At 39.6% G+C, this 21,108-nt stretch overlaps 1 protein-coding gene across 4 annotated transcripts in view; it reads right to left on the bottom strand.

Annotated features, from left to right (window-relative positions):
• Positions 1–6,625: 6,625 nt before the first annotated feature.
• The window catches only part of LOC308407594 (chemokine-like protein TAFA-2), a 105,880-nt gene continuing 91,397 nt past the window's right edge, over positions 6,626–21,108 (bottom strand). For all 4 annotated transcript variants that reach the window (XM_080899378.1, XM_080899379.1, XM_080899377.1 and 1 more), the window contains 3 exons: positions 19,770–19,919; positions 12,143–12,267; positions 6,626–7,532 (listed from right to left, as the gene is read on the bottom strand). In XM_080899378.1, the coding sequence (XP_080755504.1) occupies positions 7,521–7,532; positions 12,143–12,267; positions 19,770–19,919 (287 nt within the window). In that variant the 3' untranslated portion in view covers positions 6,626–7,520. The remainder of the gene's footprint in view (positions 7,533–12,142; positions 12,268–19,769; positions 19,920–21,108) is intronic.

Raw genomic sequence — 21,108 nt, 5'->3', positions numbered from 1 at the left:
CAACTAAACACAACTGAGCAGTGAAGATTTGTTTTTTCAGGACATATGTTTGCGGGACACCCTTTAACGTCTGGTCTAAGAAATCTTTTTTTTCCCAGTAGTTCTTTTGTGAATCATCCGTGGTGTCCTACAAATAAAAAAAGAGACGTGTGCACTCTCGGCGAGTTATTGCCATTTTTGTCTTTGACAAGCAAAGCAGAGAGATTTGTTGTGACAAATAACACCTACAGATCTGGTCTTTAAAAACACATGCTCCCTGGAAACATTTCATGTATTATTAGACATTGCTTTTTAATTGCTTTGGTTTGCCACTTCTTTGACAGCTGTAACTATTAATTAGTCTCCCCGGCACACATTTTCACAATTTATTAAATGGAAATCAACAAACTCCAAGAGACAACAACACTTCTTATTCTTTCTCATAAAAACAAGACATCAAAATACATCCACCCTTAATTTTATAAGTGGTAAATAACATTTAACATTTTGATCATTTGCCTTTACTATTGCCTTGCCACTTTTACACATGATTGATGTATCAGTTACCATAAGTCTACAGGGTCTCGTTTGTGCTAGTTCATGTAAAGACTAAATTAGATGACTGGGTAGATTCTCGATATGTAAACCAAACTAATGCTCTGACTATTTCTGCTCCATGTCTCCTTATCACCAGTGTGCGGCCAAGGTCACCTATAGCTGTGTTCGTACTTCTGCTCAGTTGAATCGGTCTGTTGTGGCGAAGCTGTCAATATGAAAAAGTATTTACCGCCTTCCTGATTTTTTTGGTTTTTTTATTTTCGCTTGTTCGTCATGCGTAAATGTTTCGGATCATTAAACACATTTTACTATTAGGGAAAGATAATCTGAGTAAATACATGGTGCAGTTTTTTAATGATGGCTCCATTTATTAAGGGAAAAAAAGCTATTCAAACCTAGCTGTGCATATGTGAACGAGTAAACATAATAACTGGTTGTGCCACAGAACTGTAGTCAAGCGTTTGTGATAACTGGCAATGAGTCTTTCATATCACTTTGGAGGAATTTTGCACCATTTTTCTTTGCAGAATTGTTTTCATTCGGCCACACAGGAGAGTTTTTGAGCAAGAACAGCCTGTCTGTGGTTATGCCAAAGCATCTCCATCTGATTTAAGGCCTGACTTTGACCAGCTGACTCCAAAGCCATTGTCATGTTTTTTGGAGCCTTGCTGGTATGTTTTGAATCATTGTCCTGCACCGATGGACATTCACCCACGTGAGAGCAGAATTCATGGTTCCATCAATTATGGAAAGTTGTCCGGGTCCTAAAGCAGGAAAGGAGCCCCACACCGTTACACTACCACCACCATATTTGACCTGTGGTTTAATGTTATTTTTATGAAATGCTGTGTTAGTTTTACTAAACTCTTGTTTCATCTGTCCTCACAATATTTCATTTAAAAACTATTTTTGTCAAATGTGAGATGAACCTTTGTGTTCTACTTGGTTTGCAGTGGTTTTTAACTTGGATGCCATTTTTGCCCAGTCTATTTCTTATTGGTGAATCATGAACACTAACTTTAACTGTGGTGACTGAGGCCTGGAGTTCTTTAGGTGTATTTCTGGGTTCTTTTGTGGCCTACATGTGATGTGGATGAGCTCTTGAAGAAACTTTGATAGACCAGTCACTACTAGGAAGGTTCACCACTGTTCCATTTTTTTTAAATTCCTGGATAACAGCTCTCACAGTGAATCACTGGAGTACCAACATTTTAGAAATGGCTTTGTAACAGCTCCAGCAGTAATCAAACTGTTTGTTTGATGATCTGAAACATGCAAGTATGACAAATATGCAAAAACATAAGAGATCAGGAAAAGGATCATTTTTCAGAGCACTGTATGTTCATGCCATCACCTTTGGTGATCTGTGGATAGTGACAGAAATGATAAGATCACAGATACAAACACCAGAAATGAGCTTCCTTTGAAGGCTGGCTGGGCTCTGTCATTTGGGAGGGGCTCGGAAAAGAGCCGCCACTCAGCATCTACAGGAGCCAGTTGAGGTGGTTTGGGCAGGATGTTTCTTCTTAGCTGTGGTGTTCTGGGCATGTCCCTGGGGCAGACCTACATGTATGACAAGTTGGATTGAACACCTTGGTGTCCTCCTGGAAGAGGTGGAGGAGGTGGTTGGTAAGAGGGTGGTCCTGGAGTCTCTGCTCTTACTGTTGCTCCATGACCCAGATCCAGATATCCGGCACAGGATGGATGAATGAATGGATCAAAATTATTGGAGAAGAAGAAGGAAGAAGCCTTACTATTTACAAAAAAAAAAATAAAAAAAAAATAGCAAGCACAGAGGTACAGCAGTGAATCTTTTCATCTGTCTTCTGGTGCTGTGCAGTATGGTGCATAGCAACGTGGTTTGCACACTGTTGACACATTAAACTTAAAATGAATCACATCCTACACTTATCAACCAAGTCACGCTATAGACATATTTTCATTCACTAAATGACGTGCCTGTCCTCCTAATTGTCTTAAAATGGTGATCATTTTTAATTATTTAAATTGGCCTAATTATAATAATTATATATTGAAACATTCCATAATTGTTGGTAATTATAACACAGTTTGTCAAGAAAAATGAAATTTTTCTCTCTTATAAGTCACAGCATCCCAAGATAACCTTAAAACAAACGAAAAACATTGATATTTGACCGGCATAAAACTGAGGTAATACTTTTATTAGATAAGCAAGATGAATAAATAAGAATGTTTAATTCATTGATGACGACGCCAGAGGCCAATGCCAAGATTACCCAGCAAACACTGACACTAACCGTAAGAAGTGATGTTTTTTTCTGATAACTTTTTGTGTTAATTTGCCGGCTCTGGGTCATATTGAATACAATATTAAAATCCATTTTGTTCATTCTAAGAATTACACAGTAGTACTATCCAATAAATGCTCATTGACAATCACAATACGTGAGCCACAGTCTCAAGTCATCACATCCAGTTTCAAAACAACAAGATGGCGACGGTCATGACGCGATGGACAGGGTGTAATCGTTGCTGTTTTGCCAGAGCTGCTGATGTCGTAGATAAGAACAAGATGTCCTTTGGATTCAGTGCCATGATGACACATCTGTGTTGGTGACACACTGGTTCATTCCCAACTCCTCACACACGGACAGGACCCCTTGGCATTGGGAAACCGGACTTGAACCGAATTCTCCAGGATGACGACACCTTACGCCACCGCCACCTGCCTACTTATTCACATGCTCTTTGGAACAGGTATTATCAGCATTTATCATAACTCCCAATAATGTTTATAGATCCACTACTCAACACTTATTGACCAAATACAAAGTTATAAACATAAGCTGATGGTTATTATAAAGTATTACAGAAAACTCTTATATGGGGAATTGTGCAAATATTCTCCAGCCACCAAAATCTTGTAGTGCTGAGACCTAAAAGCTGAAGTACAGAGATACAAACAGTAATTTGACGTGTCAAAAAAAGCTGGGAGGACTGTCCTGTGTGCTGCCTGTGTCTTTCTGTCCTTTCTAGGTTTGGCCTTCATGATTTTCAAATAGCCTTTGTTTTAACCACTCAGTCTGCTACAAAAACAAGCTGGTCGTTATGACACTTACACAACATACAGACACAGTTCAGCATGTTTATGATTGTCATTCAATCTCTGATGCATCACCTTTCCAATCGCCATCCGTGCAGTGATGTATCAGCATAGGGTAGCTTATCTCATTGCTCGTCTGGCTGGAGCATCTGCTCCGGCATCTGTTGTTAGTGGCGGACATTTCACCGCCACCACTTACCATAAAGCACGCCGACTAATCTCAGTAATGTCTGGATATTCAGAGGATAGTCAGATGACGAGATTAATGAATTGCAGCCGTGCTGATGATCAGAACTGTCAGACAGCTATAAAGAGACTGTTAGAGCTGCACCTGATACCTCCCGTCAGCAGCAGTGTTAGTGAGAGTGGGCTGATATTAGAGGTGTAGTGGAAGAATTTCAACAAGCCTCATGCGGTTGACTCATGATTGGATTCACGTGCCATTTGAAAAACACCTCGCGAGCAGTTAGCAAGAATACAGGAAAACTGAGGCTGTCATATTCCAATGTCAAAATCTTTTTATACATTTTTCTCTCTGTAATTATAAAAGTCTGTTCCGTGCTCACTTCAGCTCTCACTTCCTGTGTGTATGTGTGAGAATCTTGTGGATTTATTCTCTATAATCTTTTAATGACATGCACTAACGACGCGTTGAGGCTCAGAGAAAGCCCAGTCCATGGAACACACACACACACACACACACACACACTGTGACTAAGGCTCGGTGGAAGGCCGTGGCCCCTGAGAGGATCCACTGGGAGATTAGCCAAATCAGGAAGAGTTTTAGAGAACGGCTGCTTTAATGCAGCACAGCACAGATTGTGTGTGTATATATATATATATATATATATATATGAGTGTTTGTGTGTGTGTTTGTCACAAAAGGAAAACACACAGTACATATCCTCAACCTCCAAAAATATTTCTTTGCAACTTTCCTGGACTGAGCTTCTTTGTTTCACTGCAGTCATCAGGTTTGGAACAGACGCTCAGCCCTGTTTAACATCAGCATCGACTTGCATGCTTGCAGGACACACACTTCTATCCTCTCACAGCGTACTCTACTTTTTTAAAATTGTTCTACAAACTTATATGACCATCATCTTAATATAATACTTTAAAAAGTTGTGACAGTAGAATTTCTTATTTTCCTATGAGTAAATTTTGTTATAAGATAATACAACAGTAAAATAATGACAGAAAATACACCCACACATATACAGCACACAGTGAATTTGACCAAGTATGTACACTTGTTACTGTAATCATCTGGTCGGCAATCCATTGTGATTGGAAAGTGTTGATATGTCCTAATAGTTGCATCGGTTCTCTGTGCACTGATATCAGGAAATATGTCCTGATATATTTATTTATTGAGCTGTGACCAACTTGGAGAAGTCAGGAGGATGTGCAAATCCAGGTCTTGAACATATAGGAGACTTTTATGAATGGTTCTGTGCTGTCATACAACCTGATATCTTGGCAAAAGGTGTAATAGACATGCCAGCCCACCCTTCTTTGGCTTTCTGAAACGTAAAATGGACGTGCATGCAGAAATTACATTACCAGCAGGGGGATGAAGTACACTCCAGGGTCAATGAAGCTATGTCGCGAATATGTATTTACATGTAATTGTGTTGATAATGTGATTATTTTCATGTTGACTTTTCATGTTTCCATGCTGACTTGAAATAAAATATCTCCCTGCTGTTATTCTGCATGGATGGTGGATTGGCATGACTATTACACGTTTCGGTGCGATAGTTGTGTCAAACTGTGTCATGTTTGATGTTTTTCATTGATTCAACCACAGAAATATGAGCTAATTATGTATTTTTGCAACAAGGTGTCCAAAGATTGTGGAAAACTACTGCTCAAGAATGTCATGCTCAAGCTCCTGTTGACATTGAATGGTGGCTTAAGAGATTTGCACAGTACCTCATATATAATCAGTAAACATGAGGCAATAATTTTAAGTAAAATGTTACTGAAGCTTATAAAATCAGTTTATTTATTCAAAAATCGTAATCATTAAGGAAACGTGGTGTGTAAAAACTGAATGGATGTGATTCAAGTAAATATTATTTAACCAGATTCCAATAAATTTAATGTTGTACTTGCATAAATCAAAGTCTCTGTTTCGGGCATTAACATTTCTTTTTTAATTGCATAATGTCTCGTGCTTCTGATGTATCAGAATGGTAGGTTTGTAGATAGAAGAGAAATTATACGATCATGAACTGGGTATTTGGGCTAGGATGTGCTTTCACTGCCAAAATGGAAAATACAGCAGAACAGCCAAGTTATGCTATTGTTTGAGTTGCACTCAGCTGTATCAAGATAATGTTCATAGAATAATATCACTGCCAATACTCACCTATTGATTGAATTTCACAAAATGCCAAATAACAGAGCCACAAAATCTCAGCACTGAATTTTGTTTATGAGCACAGTTTGTTTTTTGCAGTCCGGGCTCATATGCGCTGCATACAAATATCCTTTTTCATTCCTCGCCTGCCTAAAATTTCTGCGGTAAAAACACAGCTAAATACAGAGATTTTGTGTAGACCTGATGAATAAGTTGTCAGTTACAGATCACAGATGACGCCTGCGGAGAGGAGCAGTTCTGTATTTGTTGCTCCTCTTTTCTTTTTTAGCTTTGACAAAACAATTGTTAATATAAGAAGCTGTTTGTTTGCTCCAGGAAATAAACACGATGAAAATTAATGCATTATGTGAACAGCAAAGTAATTACCAGTTATTGATGATATCTCTTCAAGCCAACTCAATTAACACCAGCAGTTACAAAGCCACGGTTTTGCGTTTCCTGTTATTTCAGGGTTTCAGGGGGAGCTAACTTCATGCTGATGTTATCAGCACTGCTAGCAGGTCCGTGCAGCCATTGAGAAACAATTCAGAGCTTTGGTATTGTGAGCTGTATTGTGAGGGTCCTGACAAGAAGCACTTGAATAATCTTCCCCCTGAGGGCTGAAGCAAACGACTGAGATTTCTCTTTTCTTTTGAAAGGTTTTATTCATTTAATATAATACTGACACATGTACTCAATAGCGGTTAACAGGCGTTTAAAAACACAGATATTAAAACCATTAGAGCATCGATTTATTTTTAGCCCCTTTGATTCCATGGACTGCTTTTTTTTTTTCTTTTGTTTAAACACGTTTACATTTTTCAATATACCGTAACATCTACTTGGTATTAGTCTAACCTCACCCCTGAAAGGATTTTGTCCTCTGTCAAAAAACAAAAGCAAAGAGAAGACTGACAAACTGTCTCTGCATTTTAAAAAATGGCATGTGTGGTAAGCAACAAACTATTTAAGGTAAAATATTCGTATGGAGGTGAAATCTGAATAAAGAAGAGGTTCAGTTTCAGAAACATTTTGACAGCATCAAATGTGTCATGTGTGGCACAGTTAAATTTAAATGTGTCATCCAGACTACATGAGGCAAGCATTCTGGATCCACTCCCTCTTTTTAGCTAGTTTTGTAATACAGAATAGCTGTCTAGAGTCAAGTTTCTGCAATTCCCAGTATGCATATGGAACACAACTTAGCCATAGAAGAGAGATAAAGAATATAGTTTGTTGTAAAGATGTTTTTTTCATCATCTAATCAAGTGCCATTTAGGTTGGAGTTCACTTTGTTTTCAGAAGCAGTAAAGAATTGTGGGTGACTGAGTCTTTCGCAGTGAAGGCCCGAGGACACTCAGCTCTGCTTAAGATGGCGAGCAGTCATCGTTTTTTGAATATCCACAGGAAAAATCACTGGTTCCTCACTGATGTCCATCAGAGTCCATTTCCTTACGATTTTATAAGTCCGTTGTGCTGTGTAAGTACTTCCACCGCCGTTCTCTAACGCTCCTCTAGACATGGGCGGGACTATCGGGTCACCTGTAAAAGAAAGGGAAGAAGTGAGTCAAAGGTCACCATTTTAACAGAACCCAAAAAGTTTGAAAACAGCGTGAAACAGCAAAGAGAACAGAGAACAGAGCCAGCGCTGGTTTTACATGTCAGTGAAAGGCTTTAAATAATGCAGTGCTGGCTTCTATGTGGAAAAATACAGGAAGAGTCTCTTATTGGTGGAAAACATGACCAACACGGTTTCTGTCTCTTCTGGAACGTAAACAAGACAAGCTTGAATCGTGGCAGGCAGCCCACACTGCCGCACCCTCAGCACTTGGCCCTCTGCCATGTCATTTCGTCTATTTGTCGAGACGGCTGCACTAATCACATGGCCTCCTTATCTCGGCGATCCATCTTCGCTTTTTCTTTGCTCATACGCTCACTTCTGGTTTATTTCAAGCTATTAGAAGACATTTTCTACCAGCCAGTGATCAAACAGGCACAAACTGCTGTATAACTGCCAGTGCCGGGCATATAATAGACCAGCTTCTCCAAGATGGTTCTTCTGTTTTCCTGCATGCCTTTCCCTCCTATTGAGTTTCCCAGTGGTTTCCCCTCTTAGCCCCAACACATGCTGTCTCTCTGTTATTTCCTCATGGGGCAGACACTCTTTTGTCTGACCTGGGTCCCAGCTAACAAAGTGTAAATACCAGCCATCACTAAGAGAGCTCAGAGCAGTGTTTCTTCCAAGCTGGCAATTGAAACTACTGCATCTACTCTTGATGGCTCCAGGCCACCCTTCCTGGGTTTGCTCCCATTGCCTTCAGGCGTCTACTCCTGTGCCGGATCAAAGAGTCTGCAGGCGTTTGTTGTCACGCCAGTTCACTATGCACGCACACCGCGGCATCTCTCTGCCTGCTATACTTGAAGGTGCAAAGTCAAAGTCCCTTTAGGTGTTCATCCAGTTGCCTGTTCAAATATGCCTGTAGGTTGCAGTTTCTGTGCCCAATTAAAGGGCGGATTTAGATAGTTAGATCTCAATTTAGAAAGCACACAAGAAGTGCTAGGGTGTCATTTCTACAAGCCTTTTTAGACCCACGAGTGCCTTTTTTGTACTTAGTCCAAAGATTTAGCTGCCTACCGTAGTCGCATGGCCACAAGGCAGATGTCTCCTTCAGCGGTACATTTATTTACATTTGACACAAGTCACAGAAGCTGTGTAACATGTGATTTAGTTTGTGTGCGAATTGAACAAAATCAACTTCAAATCAAACTGAAACAAATTTAATTAAAATATTCTGGTTTTTCTTTCATTAATGTCTCCTTGTACATAACAAAACCAACAGTCGGGTGTTACAAGGCAGTGTCACCCACACTTGGGACAGACAGAAAAGCAAAAGCTTACATTTTCTGAATTATATTACAAGGTAAAAGTCTTCTTTCGTTTCTAAGGTTATTATTTTTAAACACAAATAACCATATTAAATCGCTGGCTGCTGGATTAATTACTTCCGTCAAGGAGGTTATATTTGTGTGTTTGTGTGTGTACTGTGTGGGTGCCATTCTGTCTGCAAACACAATTGTCTGAAAAGTTTTGAATGAAATCTAATAAAAATTTAAATTCGGCTTACATCGACCAAGGTCTTCAAGGTCAGCTCAATGATTTATAGGTCAAAAACTGACGAAAGCCGTATAACCTAGAAGCTATTATATAAATATTTAAACTATTACTTTTCTACAACTTTCTTTTATGGTAAATATCTTGTTCGTAATATTGTTATACAGAGCTACTAAAAAATATGCTTGTTTGCACTGACAACATATGCAGGAAATGAAATACGGGGTTTATAAATATCACATTACTCTGCCTCTAACTCAAGGTCGCATAAGGTCAAACTTTCATAAAATATATTTTATTTTTAAAACTGTGATTAAAATTCTTCTGCCTTTGTTCATTGTATTACATTACAGATGCATCCAAATATAATTTTACATTTCAAATCTGCCTTTCTTCCAAGTTGACCCCCAAGATGTGTTATATCTTTAAATAAAGTATTGTCAAGAGAATGAGCTGCCTAGTGAGTCAGATTTATCCTGCACAATATTCTTTTATATAATAAGTTCAAGTTATCCATGTCCAATTATTTACAAATCAATACCTATTATCAATTACCTACTCCCACATAATGTTCGTGTATTCAGAGTAAACATCTGATTTTTGCTTCACTGCAAACTTCCTGAAGAACTTTTTAAAAATAACAAAGAAAAGAAAACAAATATATACAAAATACAAAGTAAATACTGCCCTTGCTTAAATATAAGTTAGCATGCAAGCTTTAGTTAGCTTGCAGACAGTTAACGTACCATTACTAATATTTATGTTTCAGTTTTGTTTTGTGACATCTTGACTGCCACACTTCAGGGATTTACAGTTTTTTTTCCATTCTGGTCACTTATCAAAGTTTAAAGTGACTGAATGTCTTTTTTAAAGAACACCACATCTACTCGGTATGATGTACACTCACTGCAGTATATAGGTAGGTAAACCCTATACTCCTTGCTAAATTGTTGTCCTTGTTTGTTCACGATTGCACGAGCAGTTACACAAAGACGAACACACCTTCCTTGCTTTCTATGGCAGCTCTGCAGCTTGGAGACTGAGCCATGCGCATGTATTCATACATATGATATTATTTGGCATTGATCTAGCTGTCTTCTCACCCCTCCTCCTGTCCTCCCTCTTCCCTCCTTCGCTCCTCCTTCCCCCTGTCTCCAGGTAGGAGGAATGACAGAGAGTGCCAAATCCTGTTGTGTGTTCTTACCTTCTGCTGTCTGCTGACCGTTATGCTTGTTTTTTTCCCCAAGTGTTTTCGTTATTCGTTTATCTACCCATCACCTCTGCCTTTCTTTTCACTCTCCACTGATTTTTTTCTCTTTCATCCATCTCCTCCTGCCTCTTTTTTCCTTTCTCCATATCCCCCTGCCTCTCTCTCTCTCTCCCTCTCATACACACTCTATCGTCAATTTCAATTTACGAGCAGGTCTTAATGGGACCATAAGAGAACGTTCGATGCTATTGATCTGGATGCCTGCGAATCTTGACCTCAGCGTACGACACGAGAGGAGAAAAAAAATCACTCTTCATCATCAAGTGAACACATCAGCTAACGCTCTCAAATAGTGCAGATGCACACACACACACACACACACACACACACACACACACACACACACACACACACACACACACAGATCATTGATCATTGATCAAAGACCTGAATGCAAGAGACAGCAAATATTTGTGCTCCTTAAAACTACAACAGAGTCACTGATGAAGCAGTGCCTGCCTGAAACTGGTTTACTTTAATTATAAATGTCCACTTTGGAGCTGGATTGGTCAGCAACATTCACACATTCACACATCTAACTGTCTTCAAATAGCATCAAACCTCATGTGCTGCTTTATCCAATCAAACCAGACGACTCTTCTTTCTATTTGTATCATTGTCTGACATAACTGAGCGAGGAAACATCAGTTACACTTATAAGAGCAGTACAACACAAATCTGTGCTTAAGATAAGAACTGAAAATGATATCAGGGAAAAAAGGTAAAAGTAAGGAGGGGCTGTTAAGGGGAAAAAAGGTCTTCAGGGGGCACGAGCCACTTAGCTAGGTGAGAGGTGAGCAGAGGAAGCAGTGCCAAAAGAATTCTTAACCATCACTGTTCACTGTCTGGGAAGGCGTGAGAAGAACATGTGTGCCTTAAGCGCTTCTCACCACTCACTTTTTTCCCCCCCAACCACGGAGATGCACGCATCTCTCCTCTCTGACCACGCCTTCAATCAATTATTTAGGCAGAAAACAAAGGTCTGCACCGAGCCATGAATAATGGAAGGTGAGAAGGCAGAGAGAAGGATGGAGGTTAGAAACAGAGGCGTACAGTGACAAGAGGTGAGTCTCGCACAAATTTTTCTCCTCTGACAGACAGCTAAGAGCCTGCTCAGGTCAAGCCACTGAAGAGAAGCCAACAGGTGCAGACGTAGGCTGAGCAGGAAGATATATAGCGTGCATTCACACCTTTTCACACACACACAAAGACACAGACAGACTGCCAGTACATGAAACTTAACAGGGGGGAAGAATGTGCACATGCACACACTGCACAAACCGTGCTGTGGAAGAATGAGAGCATAAAAAATTTTTCCAGGGCATTTACCACTCCAGTGTATCAAATGTGGCGAGTTCTTTTTGCATCGAGTCAGATGGCATGCCAGTCAGACGCAGGGAAGCAGGGCAAGTGAGAGTGAAGGGAATTGTGATATTCATATTCAGGGTGCGTGTGTGTTTTATTTGCCTTGTTCTTGTTGGCCTTATTTTTCTTCAGAGAATGTTTGATGTTGGAGCCAAGATGAGTCCAGAGGAAAAGTAAAGAGAGAGAAACTGGGTAAAAAAAAAAGTGATATTGGGTGAAAGGAGAAAGAAGACGGGACGGAGACAAATAAGAGAGAAAAGCAGGGAGAAGAGAAGGATATAGTCTAACGTGATAGAGGTGAAAATGGATCACTCTGTGGTTGGTCTGGCTAGGTGTGTGCATGCATGTATGTGTTGAATGGATGGCACGGCAGGGAGAGAGGACGCGTAAAGTGTGCACACAAACCTTTGTGGTCTTGACTTTGTTGCCTGTGCTGCAGCTCCATCCTGTCAGATCTGGGAGCACCTTGCACTCCTCACCTTCCATGCATGGCTGCATCTGACACCACCACTTCTGAGCTACAATGGAGGCTACAAGAAGAAGAGACAGAGTTAATTTTAACTTTGATGAAGATGCAAGTGCAATCATGTCCTTTCATGTGTTTCCAAGACTTGTGTGCGTGTGTGAATTTTGACACCAAAATTTCACATGAACAAAGAGCCTCCAGAAAATAAATGTGGGTTTCAATCCGGTACAGTTATAATAACACGACTTTGGTGCTTTGAGATAAACAGTTGAAAGCACTAATTCTCAAATCAGCGCCCATTGAAGCACCATACAGAACAAGCCACAGCGAGATTATGCAATCAAAAGAGCGCCAGTCAAACCTCAACAAACAAAAACCAATGTGGAAAACATGATATGGAAAATATAAAATTATATTTCAGCTTGTTTCATTTATTAATTCTGCAAAGGCCTCTCATCGCTCGACTCAGATCTAGATGCTTTTTGCGACCACATCGTCCCAGTTCACTGAAAAACTGGTGTGGATGTTTAAATTACTCAATTCATGTAAGTCATTATCAGTGATGGGAAGTAAGTAACGCCGTTAGTAACGGCGAGTAATCTAACTAATTACTATTCCTATCGTTACAACGCCATTACAGTTACTAACAAGGAAACGCGGTCCGTTACTATTTTTCAACAAACAGATGGTTGAAGCTGTGTTCAGCTCACAGCACCTTATATCAGCTGCACGGAAGTAGCTGTAAGTAATCTGGACGCTACAGCTTTAAGCAGCTGCGCGCTCCCGCGGACGGTGATCACCATCACTGTCTAGCACAACACCTGGAGCTCAGGGGGCAAACGTTTCAAGTGGGTGGGGGGGTCAGCTTCACTCTGCTCAATCACATGAGTGCTGCTGTTTGACTGAGGAAGAATAAAGTATATTTATTATTATATTTATTAAGTATGTTTATATTTAGATGTTTTATATCGGGATATGAGATTTTGGTCATATCGCACAGCCCTAACGGAAGGAGCTGTAAGTAATCTGGGCGCTACAGCGTTTAGCAGCTGCGCTCCCCCAGGCAGCAATCACTTTTTGGCACAACACCTGGAGCTAAGGGGGCAAAACAATGATATGAGTGCTGCTGGTTGACTGAGGAAGAATAAAGTAGTCGTGGTAAGCCAATCACATGACCACTTAAAGACAAAGCAACAAGGTGACATATACCAGTTTATAAATTGTGTTGATGGGCCAGTAAAACCAGTCATGATAAACAAGATATATGCCTGTTTATTCCTCAATAGTTTCCTCACGTTTACTGTCTAAGGACAGCGCAGCGAGACCTCTCTGCTTATGAGCAAAAAACAAAACAAAAAACAGAGGACGTTTTAGGAGTGATGGCGAGAGAGAGAGAGAGCGATAGTTCCTTTTCAAGTAATTAATTACTTTTAGAATATTGTAACTCAGCTACTAACTCAGTTACTTTTTTGAAGAAGTAACTAGTAACTATGATTAACTTCTTTTTCAAAGTAAATTGCCCAACACTGGTCATTATTAATTAATTTGAAAAGTCTGCCTCTATTGCACTTTGCTGCATTTTGCCTCAACACACCAACAATAAATGATTCATGAATCTGAAAACAAAGCAAGCTGCAGACCATTGTGAGCCTCAGAGCATCGCTGTTAAAACATCTCTTATGTAGTAGAACATTCTTTGTTCACTCAACCAGAATCAGGCGGCATCAAAGGCTGTTTTCTGTTTTTTTAAAGTTAATCTGTCATGTGGTTGACCACACAGATCCTCACATCTACTAGATATACAAATGAGGACAGATCTATTAGCCACCCTAGAAAATTAAAGTTGTTTTTTTTCCAAGAGCAAGGGATTTTCACTATATAATTTCTAAACATTATAGCGTTTAGAATAAATAACCATTAAAAAAAACCTCTAAAAATAGCAACTTTAGAATTTACAGGGTTTGCAAAGGTGTGCAAGGTTGCTCTGAAGTATTGCAGAAAAAGCAAAAAAGACCATGGTCAATATTATTACCACCCTGACACAATATTATTACCACCCACCACAGCACAAACCCCTGCTGTACAATGATGTGCTTTAACTTTGTGATGCTCAAAGCTTGTAAAATCAAGTTAAAATTGAAGATTATGTTCTATTTAAGAACTTCAGCCATAGCTGTCACTTGATAAGGCATCATGGCAATAACTAAATAAATCAGTTTAGACTTAGAAAAATAATTGTTGGTGTTCACAAAGCAGGACATGGATATATAAATCTATTACAGTGTTTCCAAGTGTCAAAAACTGGATTCGGAAGTATCATCAAGAAATTCAAAGAGAGGCACACAGCACAGAACAAGCCTGGCAGAGGTAAGAAGTGAAAGATTTCACACAATCTGGAAAGAAAACTAGTGAGAGACATCGGAAGGCACCAGAAAAACTGCCAAGACACTCGTGAATGACTTAATTAGGAATATGAGTCTCAAAGAAGAAATATGGTATCTAAGCAGATTCTTACTCTGGATGGCATTACCTTGGCCTCCAGTAACACTGTGAGGAACCTTGGAGTCATTTTTGACCAGGACATGTCCTTCAACGCACATATTAAACAAATATGTAAGACTGCGTTCTTCCATTTGTGCAACATCTCTAAAGTTAGAAATATCCTGTCTCAGAGTGACGCTGAAAAACTAGTTCATGCATTTATTACTTCCAGGCTGGACGACTGTAATTCATTATTATCAGGAAGTCCTAAAAACTCCCTGAAAAGCCTTCAGCTGATCCAAAATGCTGCAGCAAGAGTCCTGACAGGGACTAGAAAGAGAGAGCAGATTTCTCCTGTTTTGGCTTCCTGTTAAATCCAGAATTCAAAATCCTGCTCCTCACATACAAGGTCTTAAATAATCAGGCCCCATCTTATCTTAATGACCTTGTAGTACCATATCACCCTATTAGAGCACTTCGCTCTCGCTCTGCAGGCCTACTTGTTGTTCCTAGAGTATTTAAAAGTAGAATGGGAGGCAGAGCCTTCAGTTTTCAGGCCCCTCTTCTGTGGAACCAGCTTCCAGTTTGGATTCAGGAGACAGACACTATCTCTACTTTCAAGATTAGGCTTAAAACTTTCCTTTTTGCTAAAGCATATAGTTAGGGCTGGACCAGGTGACCCTGAATCCTCCCTTAGTTATGCTGCAATAGACGTAGGCTGCCGGGGATTCCCATGATGCATTGAGTTTTTCCTTTCCAGTCACCTTTCTCACTCACTATGTATTAACAGACCTCTCTGCATTGAATCATATCTGTTATTAACCTCTGTCTCTCTTCCACAGCATGTCTTTATCCTGTCTTCCTTCTCTCACCCCAACCGGTCGCAGCAGATGGCCCCGCCCCTCCCTGAGCCTGGTTCTGCTGGAGGTTTCTTCCTGTTAAAAGGGAGTTTTTCCTTCCCACTGTTGCCAAAGTGCTGCTCATAGGGGGTCATATGATGGTTGGGTTTTTCTCTGTATCCATGAAGCGCCTTGAGGCGACTTTTGTTGTGATTTGGCGCTATATAAATAAAATTGAATTGAATTGAATCACTAGAACTCTGCACAGGAATGGAGTGTGAGGCTGCAAAAAATCACTTCTGTAGAAGAGACACCTTCACGCCACACTGAAGTATACTAAGGACAACTTGGAGAAAGATTATGCATACTCAAGTGTCCTTTGATTAGATGACATGAAACTAGAGCTCTCTGACTACAGTGAAACACGGTGGTGGGAGTATTATGCTGCGGTAATGTTTCAGTGTGTTTGGAATCTCATAGAGGTGGATGGAATCAGGAAGAAAAAAAGAGATGTGAATATATTGAAAGAAAACTTCAAACAATCGCTCTTTCTTCCAATATGACATTGACCCAAAACACAAGTCGCTTCTGGTAAAAAACTACCTGCACAAAGCTCTGACTGATCCCACTGAAAATCTGTGCGGTGAACTGAACATCAGGGTCCATGCCAGACCACCAAAGATCAAATCTGGAGGAGCTTGAGAGATTTGCAGAGAAGAATTGGCTGGGATTGCTCAGGAGATGTATGTAAGACTTTCTGAAAACTGCAACAGCAAGCGACAGCAGGCTGTTCTCTATAAAAAAGGATACATAAATGATGTGCTAATAATTCTGACCCTGGTAGTTTTTGGCTTTTGGAAAGTAAATTTGTTTCTGTGTGCAAAGTGAAATAACGCCTGGATCCAAAATACAAACTAAGATGTTTGGAAAAGCTGTGTTAAAAATGTCTTCCTCTGTTTAACAGTAATTAGGAAATAATTCATTTTCCTGGAGGGGCTAATGATTTGGTGATGTTATGCAAGACAACATCACCATCGTTCTTTAAAACCGATTTTGCAAGTGCAGCATTTTTTTCAACATTTTACACAGTTTTGAACAAATAAAAACTCACGAGATAATTAGTGAGATGCTGTTAACGACAACTGATCCCATTAACCTTCAGGCTAATGTGAAATAAAACTTTTAGCAATAGAAAAAAGATTTTTAAAATGCTGATAGTTACCCGAGGCATGGGTTTCATGGGCAAAGGAATCATGTGAATTTAATTAGCCACAACCAGCTGAGATTGTTGAGATTCTTCAGGTTAAAAACAAATAATGAAACACCATCAGAAAATATAACACATATCAGAAACAAAACATGATTAAATGTCAAAGGAAAAAACAGCTGACTGACTGGATGTGTGAATACATAAAAGCTGTTGTCATGAATCCTTTTTCTTTAACTGTCACTCTAAAGACTCTAAAGACTGTCATCATTGTTAAAGAACTCTGAGAGTTAATATGAGTATTTTGTTTAGCAGGACAAAAATAACTCAATTAAATACAAAATCCAGTTTTTCATGATTGAATTTATTGGCCAAACCTACCTGTTGTTAAATCATGAATTAACTGTTTTTTGCCGTTGACCAGGCCAGGCCTTTTGAAAGAATAGAACCAGTTTGACACAGTGAAACAGAAGAGCTCAAAAAGAAACACAATGTGCCACACACTAATGAAACAGCTGACACACATGTATCAGTCTAAAAAGAGTTACAAAACCATTTTTAAGGCTTTGTGACTCCAGCAAACGAGACTCATTATCCACAAATGGAGAAAACTTGAAACAGTAGTGAATCTTCTCAGGAGGGTCTAGCCTACCAAAAAAAAATCCAAGAGCCTGCTGGGAACTGATCTAGGAGGTCACAAAAGAAATCAGAACAGAATCTAAAGAACTGCAGGGCTCATTTACCGCAGTTCCGGTCAGTGTCCATGACTCAACAATAGGAAAGAGACTGGGAGAAACTGGTAACCATGGAAGCAAAAATCTGCTGATCCAGAAGAACACAAAAGCTTATCTCACATTTGCTACAAAACATTCTGACCATTAAAAATGAAAAGAACTTGGTTTATGGAGCAAGACAACGATCTGAAACACACAGCAAGTCTACCTTTGAACAATTCAGTAATAAAAACAAAATGAAGGTTTTTCTGCAAAAATTCTGCTAAGAAGAGTGGGCCACAGTTCCTTATTGCTGTTTATCCCAAACAGGTTTCAGTTCTTTCTGCCAAGTGAAGCACAACTAGTTGTCAGGTTTAGGGTGTAATGACTTTTTCCCTTAAACTCAAAGATTAAAAACGGTGCTTTGTATTTACTCAGGTTCAGGTTTAATATTCAAATTTGTTTGATGATCTGAAACAATTAAGTGTGATAAATATGCAAAAAAATAAATAAAATAAAATAAGAAAGGATAGGGGTAAATAGTTTTTTCACGGTACTGTATATCTGTGGTGCCATAAGTAAGAAAGATGTACTCCACCATTCCAGCCCTTCATCTTACTGTGCCATGTTGTATTGTAAGTGAATCTTTCATCATGTTTGAGCGCTCACCCAAAACCCAGAAACAACTGAGAAATGGAGACTGGGTCAGTTATTTCATCAAGTGCCACTCTGCGAGGCTGGAGGGCCTGCTGGATACTGATGTTGCAAACACAGAGGCATTAGTGGATGACGGGTTTCCAGGCATACGGGAATATTTTATAGCTTCGAATGTTCATCACTAAACACTAATCTCATTTATGGGTAAAATGCCCAAATACATTTGTGTCTAAAAAATCAACTTCTCATTTGCAGTGAACAAAAGAGCTTCGTAAAGATAATACTTCCTGCAGATTAATATCTTTTGCTATCAAGATTCTTGTTGGGAGTCCTCTGATGTTTACATAACGCTGACTACTAATAAATTCGGTGTAATAACAAAAACACAAGATTTCCTCTTCATGGTGCATTTTTCCTGAGCTGCTTCATTATAATCCATTTTAGAATTTGTCCAACCCCATCTCCTACAAATTAAGTTTCTTCACAGTTAAATTGTTAAATTTAGCTGCAAGATAATCACTTGCTGGATTACCTTTGGAAATTAAGCAGCACATTTATGAAATATATCGGAGTCAGCAGGAGGTGGTTGGGTTTGATTGTAGATGTGCCGAATATGTATGCTCATATCTCACACCAAGACTGGGGTTTGTGCAGCAGGAGCACCTAAAGTTAGGGAGCAGCGTGGACTTCTTTCTGTGATAAAACCCTAATATTTGTCCAAACTTTAGTTGATTGGTGTGAGTGCATACATAAATAATGCAAATAATGCATGCATAAATAGGTTGAATGAAAGCAGTTTAACATATGTCTGGTACATTCAGTATCAACATTACATTAATAGACAATAATTCAGGACCATGGCGCTGTAGTATAGTTGTGGAACAACACAAGATTCCATTTTTTATCTACTGCGATGAAGACGTTCCCTTTTCTGTCTGGAATAGTTCAGATTTTTGTTTCTTGCACCTTTAAGGTTTACCTGAGAAGCAAACATTTAATTACTTTTGAAATGATTGTGTTCAGAATATAACCCCACGCAATCCATCATATTCAGAAGGTTTCTGAATTCATCACAAAAATATAACAGACAGAGGCAGTGTATGTAATAAATTAGTCTGCTGAAACAGCACAGAAAACGGGCAGTGGGAGAAAGGCTTCACTTTGCTTCCATGCATTTCTAGTCAGTATTCTGGCTACCAGTACACAGAAACGCTGCCAAGAGAATACTGATGGCTTCTATGCCTTGGCCCGTAAATCAGGGTTTACCTGGTCGTGTATCAATTCTTAGATTTTTCAGTTTACTGCAGCACACAGGGGGCTTGGTCATATGTAGCACCTGCATTGAACAAAGTCTCTTTCAAATAACCTCTTGCTAACTCTAGCATCTCTTCCCCTGATACTGACTGCTCCTCCGTGTGGCCTGACTGTCAGCACTCATCTTCATAAATGTGCTCATCTGCTAATGCAGTGTTCACTTTTTTCTTTCAGAGTCGATTAAAGCAATCTGAACTTTAGTGCTCTGCCTGAGATGCATGACAAAGAAAACATATGATGAGTTCAAATCCATACTAAGGCATTTTAGCCAACATTCAAAACAGGTGCACATCAGGCAGCGGCACTACGCAAGCGCACGCAAAAGATACCCAAACACCAATAAAGTGACACCTACCGTCGACGCAGGACGGCATGGCCCGAGTAGTGCCGGCGACCTGTCCAGGGAAGCAGGAACATTTGACAGTCTGAGATCTCTCCTCGATCTTGTTCTTGTTGCAGCAGCGATGGGCAGCAATCACCTCACACGTCCCCGCCTTCACATGCACTGAGAATGAAAAACAAAGATTTTGCTTTATGTTTGCTAACTTTAACGCATAAGCAACCATAGAAAAAGACAAGGAAATACAACTGGACATCACAATTGGTCTGCCCTTCCCCTTAATGACCTCTTTGTAAACTATGTTGGGGAACAAGGACATCATTCTCTGACCCAGACAAACACAGACCATTACAAGATATTAAAAAAATATCAGCACTGAGAATACCTTCTTGGATCTCTGACCTTGTAGGACAAGTTAAGTATTTGATCCGTCCATCCATTTAAAAATTAAGCAAAACATATTTAAAGATGAGCCATAAAATATGCAGTTTATGCTTAGATTTATGACCATCTCTCTATCCATCTATCTATCTATTAAAATAGTAACTTAGGAAGGAATAATAATGAGTGTTTCTCCATATACTGTTTGGTTGCACTTCCAGTTTGCTGCAGTACTAATGAAGGGTACATTTGGAAAGTCCCTTCACATCTCCTGTAACTACCACTTTGTGTGCAAATTTCTATACACACATTTGAATCAGTCAGCCATGTGGTTAATTAACAAGTCAACCCCGAGCACAGAAGTCCCTTGAGTCAGCTAAGAGAGAGGGAACAAAGAAATCGCTCCACATTTGAAGATTTGTGATGCCAACACATGGCCCTTTCATACCAGCCTTTCATCAAATACATGAAAATGTCAAGGACAAACAATAAGCCTTGTCAGGAGCACTGTGTGCAACTATGCAGTGCGACTGTTTGTGTGCAAGTTTGACAGCTTACACGCAATATGTAATTACAGTGAATCTGCTCATGTGTTCAGATGCGTTCGACTTTGTTTTTCACGTGTGCGTGATGTGCAGCAAATGCACATACATGTTCAGTCTTTCAGCTGTGAACTTCGGTGTGTGTGTGTGTGTTTTGGCTTTTCAAACAGTTGTTGCAAGTTGCAGTTATTTCCATTACAAAGAGTCAGCCCAGGGTGCAACAAAGGGTGCGCACTGCATGGCAATGAAAACTAAAACAGAAAACAATGACTTTGTTTAAAGAGCATTTAAAAATGAGGCAAGTTGCAGTGAACGACCCAGTGAATATGTTAAGCAGGCTAACAAATATTTGAAAAGTTCTTAATTTGCTCTGTTGATGAGAAAAAGACAAAGCAGCAGTCCTGCAAAGCCCAGTCCAATTAATATCTCTG

This window comes from Rhamphochromis sp. 'chilingali', assembly GCF_963969265.1.
Source record: "Rhamphochromis sp. 'chilingali' genome assembly, chromosome: 12".
Lineage (NCBI taxonomy): Eukaryota > Metazoa > Chordata > Actinopteri > Cichliformes > Cichlidae > Rhamphochromis > Rhamphochromis sp. 'chilingali'.
The sequence above is the reverse complement of the archived record's forward strand: the minus strand, read 5'-3'. Positions and strand labels throughout refer to the sequence as shown.